Here is a 9,941-nt window from a genome sequence, read left to right on the forward strand (position 1 = left end):
GAGGTCTCGCTGCCCAGGCGGGTCTCGAACCCGCGGGCTCAGGCAATCCACTCACCTCAGCCTCCCAAAGGCGCGGGATTACAGTCTGAGCCACCAAGCCCGGCTTATATCACATTATTTGTGATTGACTTATTTCTATCCAATCTTATTTCAAAATATTCGCAAGGTGGCTGCTTCCTTCTATAATGAAATTAACTAATGCTTTTAATTTGCAGAAGTTGAGGTGAAAGGGACCTCAAAACCTCGAAAGCCTATTGTGACAGCACACGTTCGAATTCCAGAGGCAATATGCATGTCCTTGCATGTAGTAAAACTTGGCTTCTTTTATAGCTACTGAGTTTTTCATTCATTCAAATTGTTCTCGCCCTCGTCATGCATTAGCTAATTCTTACCACTAGGTGGAAGCAAAAGCCAACATGCAGAGAATCTGAAATCAGGTTATTTCTTTAAATAAAACATCGACTCCCTGTTCCTGGAGCAAAGCCCATCTTCATAAGGGAACTTCGTGGGGAGGTGGGCAGCTTGGGTGGATATGCACTTCTGTGGGCTTTGAGCAGGGACAAGGCCCCAAGTTCTTGGGGCATGGAAGAGTCTGTCTACCTCCTGGTCTGAGACCCAGGGCTTAGGCAAAATAAAATAAAATAAAATAAAGCCATCACTGGGGAAAGAATGAGAAATCTAGTCCCCACCAGGGCTTGGAAACAGCCTGGTCTGCTCCCTCCCCCTCCATTCCCCAAGTCTCTTTCTTTGAGATCCCCAGGTGGGGGTGGAGAGGAGAGAAGTGGGGTGCACTTCCTGGGAAACAGGAAGAAACTTCCTCTCTGCAATCCTGTAGAGAGGCACCTTCCCGTTCACCCCATCTCCAGCCCTCACCATCTGTGGCCAGTGACCCTAACACTCACCAGCCTGTGTGGACTTCCTCCGTGCCTTCTTGATGTCCTCCTCTGTCTTGTTGCTCAGCTTGATCTCCAGCTGCTGCGTCTTCATCTCCAGGTCCCTCTGCCGCTCTGTGAGGGCTTTCCGGGCCTGGGGTCCAACAACACGGAGAAGCTGTCCACAAAGCTTGAAGCCAGGGTCCACATGGGCCACACGGCCCGGGCTCCCTTTTCTCCATAGGAGTCCTTGATTTTTCTCTTTGTGTGGGTGCTGTCACAGTGGCTCAGAGGGGCCAACCAGCCAGAGGGAAACCACAGAGACTCCAACCTGGATCTTGTCATCCCTGTCTCTTCCAGTGACATCTGGACTCAGCCTCAATCAATCTCTCAGACCATATTTTCATTGGGGCATATACCCATTGGGGTTTATGCCTCTTGGGTTGGAAGGAACCACAAAGGTCACCTGTGTCACCTCCCAGCAGTGCTTAACAGGCTGGAAGCATCAGATGCCCCATATTCCAGAGCAGGGTGCCTACAGCAGTACAAACCTGCTTATCCTCTCTGTGGCACTTTGGGGTTAGCACTCTTCCCCCCAGGGCTGGCAATCAGCAGCTCCCTGAGGTGTGACCACCCACAGCCTTGCCTAGTCGCTGAGCAAGAAGGAGGGAAGGGAGAAGGGCCATGAAGGTAGGAGAGACTCTGTTAGGTAAGGCCCAGATGCAGGGACCACACATGGACCAACAGCACATTCAGGCTCTGGATCCCCAAACCACGGGTTGAGTTCGTCTACAGTGCCTCCACTGCAGCTGCAGCCTCTCCACACTACCCTTGGCCCTCTGGGCAGTCGTCTGAGCACCACAGGGAGGCAGCTCCTATCTGCCCCTTGGATGGGTTGGGGTCCTCAGGCATGGGCACGAGGCTAAGAACTCCCCCCTGACCAGTCCAGCACAGGGACAAAGGCCCCACCTTGGTGTATGGAGCCACTGATGGCTTCCCGGCCCATCCTCTTCCAGCAGGCCCCTGCACGTCACCCCCCCACCCCCCACCCCAAGTCCGGCATGCTAGGCCTTTCACCTTCTCCACCGAGGCATAGCGGCTGGCGAGCTGCTTGCGGAGGTCAGCAATGTGGTGGTCACACTTTTTCATGTCTTTCTTGAAGTTCTCACGAAAGTTCATCAGAGGCTTCTCCACCTCGCTGTGAAGCTGTGGAAGAGGGTAGAAGCCCACTCAGGACCCAGGGCATCGGCTGCGAGGGGCGAGGGGGCACCCTCCACCTCCCCTGGCAGGTGAGGATGGGTCTGGGGCAGTGGCCTGGCAGGAGGGCAAGAGACCCTCCTCCCCTCCATAAGAGACTGTTTATTACATCTCCATCTAGGCGTCACCTCAGCCCAGGAGGCCCCAATGCCTATCTACAGGATAAGTGGCTCGTGTCTAGATCTTTCTGATCCCCCTGCCAGCTAACTCTCTCCTCTAAGCTTCCACAGTGGCATCTTTTTTATTTTATTTTTTAAAGTTTTAAAACTCCTATATTTATGGTGTATGTGTGATATTTTGAACTATGTCTACATGGTGGGATGGCTACATTAAGTTAGTGAACGTATCTATGACCTCACAAACTTATTGGTATTCCACAGCTTTGCCTGGGAGTCTCTCTCCCTTACCTCCCAAACTAGGAGTTTTCTGGAGGCAGAAATCATGTCATCATCTGTGTTCCTGAACACTTAGCATAGTGACTGCTGTATGTAGCTCAATAAATAACTGTGGAACAGATGCCATTCAATTAGATGGCTTCGGCTAAGTTCGACAAATGGAGCATCTGCTGCATGCCAGGTGACCTGGACAGGGTCCAGTCCTTGAGGAGTTCATGGTGGGAACTGCTTGAGGTCGTCTGGAAACTCCCAAGGGCAACTCTCTTGCGTTTTCTCAACTCGCTGGGCTGAATGGGGCACAGGATGGGGCACAGGCACCATACCCATCCCCACCAAAGGGAAACACCCCTGAATTCCTAGGGCCAGAGAAAAATTCATGCCACGAGAGGACAAGTCTCCAAGATTTTTTTCCTCTTGTGTTTCCTTCCCTCTTTCCTACCCACCCCTTTTTAAAAATAACTTTTCCTTAAAGCATCCTCTTTTTGGTTCTGAGCATGAAATCTATTTTATAAGAAAACAGATCCATGTGGCCCTGCTCTGGTGAAAGCCAGGTGGGCAGCCTAGCACTGCATCCTCCCCTCTCGACTCAGCCTCCCAGGGTCACTCCCTCCTTACTTTGACCTATGGTCCCCCAATTCAGCCTTCATCTGTCCCAGAGGTGCCTCTGGAATACACAGCCCAACTTCTCTGGCCAGATGACATCCCTGCTTTGAGCTTCTGTGACTTCCCTCCTTTACCCAGGTTTTTGCTACATGGTTCAGTGTCTTCTCTGGAGACCAGCAGGACTTAGGTGTTCCAATTCTAGGCTATAAGCTCCAAGCAGGCAGGGACCTCATCTGACTTGGCCACTGCTGTCCTCAGCGTCTGACCAGGGTTGGTGTGGGAAGGGTGCCCCTTCTCTATTTGTAGAGAGAATGACAAACTCTTCAGTGCTCAGTCACCCAGGTGACAAGAAGACAGCTTTGCTGTTGGATGCCATTCAACATGAACAGAGAGCTGGCCATCCAAACACCCCTTTCCTCCTGACAATAGTTGTAAATGCGTATTCTTGGGTCTCTTTTGAGTTCCTGGAACTTCTGTTGAATAGGAAAACATCTCCATCTGGTGGCAGTTTGTAAGATGCTACAGAAGACCTCATGAGAATGAGTAAATCCCTTTGCCACATACAGTAGATTTGGCATTTGCCAAATAGCAGGATCTCCACAGCTTAGCTGTGTAGAAACTTCTCCTGACTGAGGGTCTACGAGGGACAACTCAAGTTTGTTGACTTAGAAACTCTGAAGTCCCTAAGGACCTGGAAGGCAAGTGACTGTTAGACTTTCATGTGCCCAGGAGTGACTTGGAGGAGTTTTCTAACATGAAGGGTTCCTGGGCCCCAGCCCCAGGTTCTAATAAGGCGTTCCCCAAATTCAAATGACATAATGGCATAATTCTGGGAACATAATGCTACTAGTTGTCATAACCGATTCAATTCCACAGATGAAGACCCATGGATTCTCTATCTCTCTACAGATATTAAGTACTTTTTAAAGACACACATTTTTGTTCTTTAAAAAAGTTAGCTTGGCATCTTTTCATAACTCATTGTTAACTTTTAAGCATCTTTGTTTAACTGTGAGTTAGAAGTTCCTCCTGAAAGTGTGCCTCTGTAGACCTTTGGGTTGGCCTGTCTCATACCAAACAGGCCTGGTCACTGGAGCCCCTCAGCTTGCCTTCCCCAAACTCCTGCTCTCTTTGACTCCTTCCCACCTCACACACCAGAAAAGAATAAGAGACACCCTGAGCTGGAAGGAATTTCAGAGATGGCCTGGGGTTAAGTGTTTCTCGAACAATGGGTGGCCAAGAATTGTGAAGTCAATTTAATGGTTCAGGATCAGTTTTGTGGTGAGAATAGACAAGACCTGAGTAGAAAATACCAGAGCATATTTTAGGGAGAAGGATAAATACTGTTTCATGACACATTTATTCTGCTACACACATGCATGAATATCTATATGTGGTCATAGAAGTGGAGGCATGTAATACTGTGTGTTCTGAGTGCCCATGTAATATTATAAGTCACCATCAAGTAAGTCTAAAGTTGTTTATCTGGTCCAAACTCTTCATTTCACACATATGGAAATGCAACCCCAGGGGCACTAAGTGACTTGCCCAAGAGCACAGAGCTTGTTAGCACTGAAATAAAACTCATGTCTCCTGAAACCCCTGCCCTGCAAAATCTTCTGACTGAATGCATTGGCCTATACAGCACAATTTAGATTTTCTCCCAGCGGAAGGAGAAAATTCTCTCTTCCCTTCTTCAGTCAGGTATAACTTCTTTTGTATAGAGCAATCTTATTTCTTTAGCAACCTGCAGCAATGGATTGAGCTGGCAGAATAGAAAAACCAGAAAAATTGCCATAACAAAATTGCATTTCTTAAGGAGCTCTTATTCCTGACACAGAACCCTCAGAGCAGAATTTCAATAAGCCTTTTGGAGCAGACACTAAAATGGGGTTTGAGTATATGGAGCCTATCATTCAAGGCAGACAAGTAAATCCTTCTCCTTCTTCTCCAGGAAACTCCATCAAACCACTAGACTGCTATTAGGATCGCTGGAGGCCACCAACACTGACCGGTAGGCTGAAAAAAAAGGAAGTTCTTGCAGAAGTCTGTGTTGTATGACCTGCCTTCATAAGCTTCCTGTCAGCTGAATGGTGAAGTCCACCCTGCCTCCTGAACACTGACTTACAGTGTTCTGAATATTTGGTGGCATGGGGTCAGCCTGCACTGCCCTGTTGGCATCCCCTGGGAGGACAGTGTGTCCCTCAAGAACAGGGCTGTGCAGTTTAAATGCCACTGATCTGCCCAAGAGAGGTCGTTGTCAGAAAAAAAAAAAATGCCTAGGGATCAAGTCGCCCATTTGCTTAGCCTTCTTTGCTTTTTCCACGGCTGAGTCCACTCGGCTGTGTGACCAGGGGCTGCGATTTCACCTCTGGTCCCTTCTCATTGTGAAACAGAGATGCTGTCCCACATAGTAGTTGATGATGATGAGTTATATCCTGCATGTAACCATTCTGAACATTTATGTCACCACTACAGCATTGCAGAGTGTTTTGTCACCTGTTGCTGAATATTCTAAACAATTGAGAATGCCACCAGGATTCCTGGGGACCTGGCAGGCGGCCTTTCAGAAGCTTGCAGCCCCACTACATAAGAACAGCAGCCTTCCCATGTATCTCACCAGTCAATGGAAGTTTCTGCCACGGCAGAGAATGGAGCTACTAGGGGCTATCACAGGGGAAGGGAGACCTTGCGGGGAAGACTGCTCATGATTGCAGCTTAAAATAACTTACTGCTTTGTATGCAAAGCAGGAAAGAGACCAATTCATGGAGTTCCCTTCTCTGCCAGGGTCTGAGTAGTAATTTTCTTATGGAGTGTTTGGTAGAATGAGGTCCGTGAGCGTGCCTTTATTAGCCAGGAATTCTCACTCACATCTGGGTGTCTACTCAATCTTGGGGCACGAACCTCATTTAGACATGGGGAGCTACAATGGCACTGATCCCTCCTCCTACCCAGCTCTTCACGAAGCCCTCCCACGCGTCTCGGCCACTTGAGTCATGCATTCTGCCTTCTATGTGCAGAGCAGATAGGTGGGATGGGGTGGAGGACCTTGGGTACAATGACACTCCTGTCCTCTGAGGGTGTACACCCAAAGGGAACCCAAAGCAGGGAATTGCAACTGCAGTGGGAATAGCTAGAAAAGAGATGGGCCCAGTGAGTGCTGAATGCAAAAGCCTGTGGCAGGAGCAACTACTAATATCTTCGGGGATGCTACCTTCAGAAAGTAAAGAAAGTATTTAAAGATGAGGGGCTCACAGAGTTTAAGCACTTTGCCCTGTTGTGTGTGACTGGAGACAGTGGGAGGGCAGAAAGAAGGGAGGGTAGGCCAGGTCGCCAGGATGGTGACACTCTCAAGGGTCTCTCTTCCTTTAAAAGGCAAGCATGCTAATGGGTAGGTAACCCTACCAGTAATGCACACCTTAGTATGAATTATTTCACTGAGATATTTAGCTTATTTTTCACCTAAAAAGTAGCTGAGAGTAAGAGAGGGAAGATATGAGCCTGGAAGTGAGGTGGAGAGGGACATTTGAAAACACAGAGAAATCTTGAAAGTAGACTTGAAATAACAGGGGGTGGGAGGAGACAGTCAGAGGGCTCCATTCATTCATTACTTCAGAAAGTATTTATTAAACATCTACTACATGCCAGACACCATCCTAAGCCCTGAGGGTAGGACAGAAACATCCCTGTCCTCAAGCAAGTCCTAGTATTTAGAACCAAATGAAGAAGGGTCATTTAATTGTTCTGAAATTCTGAAATAAAAACAAATAAAACCAAAAAGTTCTCCCTTTGGCATAGTCTAGTATTTCCTGACACCAAGAAGAGATAGAACGTGCCTATGTGTTCCTTTAAAAGCTGGGCAAAGAGAGAATATAGGCTTTCATCACTCAGGGGTTCACCTGAGAAGCTGGGGAGTGCTTAGTCTGGCTCACAATGGCTCCCAAGAGCTAAATGTTAAATTCTCAGGAATTTCATGTGCTAGTTGTTAAACACAGCCATTATGAAAAACAAAATCAGGCTGGGCATGGTAGCTCATGTCTGTAATTTCAGCATTTTGGGAGGCTGAGATGGGAGGATTGCTTGAGCCCAGGAGTTCAAGACCAGCCTAGGCAACATAGTGAGACCTCATCTCTACAAAAAAGTCAAAAAATTAGCTGGGAGCAGTGGTATGCTCCCATAGTCCCGGCTACTCAGCAGGCTGAGACGGAAGGATCTCTTGAGCCCTGGAGACTGAGGCTGTGGTGAGCCATGATTGTGCCACTACACTGCAGCCTAGGCAACAGAATGAGACTCCAACTAAATAACAACAATAATAAACAAAAGAATATAAACTTTTAATAAATTATTAAGACAAAGGTAATAAACACCTAGCACTTATGACTTCCTAACTACATGTGATTATTACCCATGCTCTTGGTGGATACTGAGTTGTCTGCATTACTCTATCTGCATGATAAGAACACTGTCTCATGGTGTGCTATTGTACTTTTCTCCCTAATTCTGTTCTCAGTGATTTCATGTTGGTAGCTTGAAATTTACACCGGGGAAAATAGCAAACACAACAAACCAGATAAACAGCTGTTAACCATTTATCAGCACCCCATTGGGTAGGACAAACCCAGAGAGGCTACAAGGGAGGGTTGGTTACCTTGGCAGAGAACTTGAGGTGAACTTCTGCCTCATCAGCGAGGCTCTTCTTCACCTGGGCCCACGCTTCTCCCAGGGAGCTGCAACACGAAAGAGGCTGTCAGACTCTGGGGATTCCAGTGGGAGTTGCACCGACGTCAGGTCAGAAGCCTCAGCACTTCCCGAGGCAGAGTTCAACCCCATGTCTCCAGGAGATATATAACACCCAAGGTTTTGGACTTAGGTGAGGCAGAGGCCAGGTTCAAATCAAACATGAGCATCATGTCTCAGCCCACAGGGCCAGAAGAGCCACTAAGGCCAGGGTGAGCCAACCCTACCTCTGGAGCTAAGAGAGCAGACTGTGGCAGACAGCCGAGTGGCTGGGGAAACATCCAGGAACCCGGAGGCTCCCAAGGACAGGAGCAGATGCAGGAAGCAGGTGGGGGTAGTTCCAAAGCCCCTGCTACAGTGAGAGCCTTGCTACCTGGCCCATGACCCCACCCCACAAGTTTGCTGACGAGGGGTATGCTGGGAAATCAAGAAAGGAAAACAAATTCCGTTCCAAGGAGAAGCCCTTCACAAACTGAAGGTACCACACAGCCCAGCTTATGGGCAAACCCCTGCTGCTTGACTTCTAGGAGGGGCGTGGCCAACCTTAGGACTGCAGCTCCCCTCAACTACTGACTCTCTAGCTGTGAGCCCTAACACTGCCCACAATGTACTGGAGAATGGCCAAGTCCTCTCAGCTGAATCACTTCTCCACTCCAAGAAGAGGCTTCACATGGAAGAAATCTCCTGAATTCACTACAACTTTCCAGTGCAGGCCCCATACCACATTGTCCGTGATGTGAAACTCTTTAGCCTCGCTGACCTTCCAAATGATACCCCTGCTTCTTTGCTCATGATCTTCAACCCAACCAGTAAATCCAGGCTGAATTGTTCAGTTGACTTACTGTCATAAAAAGCCACTTCCCCCAGAGAATTCATTAAACTCGAGTGGCAAAAGCTGATTAAAAGACAGCATGCTGTGAGGCTTCTGGGTCTGAGCAGAAAAGCCAGCAGCTAAGAATTACTAAGCAGAGCGGAGCAGACCCCTCTGGTCACAGTCCAGGCCTGTCTGGTCGTTGTGCTTGCTTGGGCTGAATTGGGTGTTTATGGGAAATGACTGGCCGATTTTATCTAGGAGTCTGTTGGCAAAGAAAGGTCCCCTCGGGTGATCCAAGCTGGGGAGCACACCAGAGAAAAGTTGGAATGTTGCGATGGGACAATCTAAGCTGTTAACATTTGTCTCTGCCTAAAGGGTCTGAGTGGCAGGAAGCTGTGCTGGGACATTATACACCCTCTGGGTGGCCAAACCCCCCAAACCTCCCCACACCCCCCCAATCAATTCAACAGGTGGGTGGGAGGTCTGAGGGTGGTGGGATGGTGGAAGTAGTGTGGCAGTTACATAGATCAGGAGAACAGAACACAGTCATATGGATAGGGTTGACTGACCTGCAGAGATATCAGGTATTTCAATGGGAGGAACAGACAGTCTTAACAGTCTTAACAAACAACTACTATATATCCGTAGGGGAAGAAAGGAATTTGACCCTTATCTCATGCCATACACAGAAATTATCTCAAGATGGATCCTAGCCCTACAAAAAACTTACAGAAGCTGTCCCGAGAGGAATGGGAATTTGATTAAAGGGAGGGTTTTGCCCCTGCAGTTGAGTGACACGCAGCAGTCTGCAGGAGGTACAAACAAGAGTCACCGAAGCCAAAGAGGCCCTGAGTGGTGCCTAGACTGTGTGTGAGTGCAGGCATCTTTAGAGCTGTAAGTCTGCTGTCAGCAGAGTGCACGGTAACTGCCCCAGGGACAGTCGTTGGGGCCAGAGAATGTCATCTCAGGGCTACTGGGAGGAAAGGAAGAACATGGTTTTCCAGTCAAGAAGGTGTCCCCAGCCCCACCTCCACTTCAGGCTGGACATTCCCCGGTGGGAGGACATCACTGCAAATGTCCAGTGAGTCCCTCTGAGCTAACGTACCCCCCATGGATCCCTCCCTGCTCCCCTATCTTTCAGGCCCCTTTGAGCCAATTCAGTTTATAAAAAAGTCATTTAGAAATTCTCTCTGAGGTGAGTCGATTGCCTGAGCCCACGGGTTCAAGACCTGCCTGGGCAGGCGAGACCTCATCTCTACAAT

The 9,941-nt window shown here is 48.5% G+C and overlaps 1 protein-coding gene across 1 annotated transcript in view; it reads right to left on the minus strand.

Moving 5' to 3' along the window:
* Positions 1 to 9,941, minus strand: part of GAS7 (growth arrest specific 7) — a 247,056-nt gene that overhangs the window by 7,327 nt on the left and 229,788 nt on the right. Inside the window, exons 9-11 of the mRNA XM_008072471.1 lie at positions 7,777 to 7,855; positions 1,950 to 2,078; positions 903 to 1,026 (exon numbers count right to left, since the gene is read on the minus strand). Coding sequence (XP_008070662.1) covers positions 903 to 1,026; positions 1,950 to 2,078; positions 7,777 to 7,855 — 332 coding nt within the window. The remainder of the gene's footprint in view (positions 1 to 902; positions 1,027 to 1,949; positions 2,079 to 7,776; positions 7,856 to 9,941) is intronic.

This window comes from Carlito syrichta, unplaced genomic scaffold, assembly GCF_000164805.1.
Source record: "Carlito syrichta isolate Samal-C Ts95f unplaced genomic scaffold, Tarsius_syrichta-2.0.1 Scaffold315198, whole genome shotgun sequence".
NCBI lineage: Eukaryota > Metazoa > Chordata > Mammalia > Primates > Tarsiidae > Carlito > Carlito syrichta.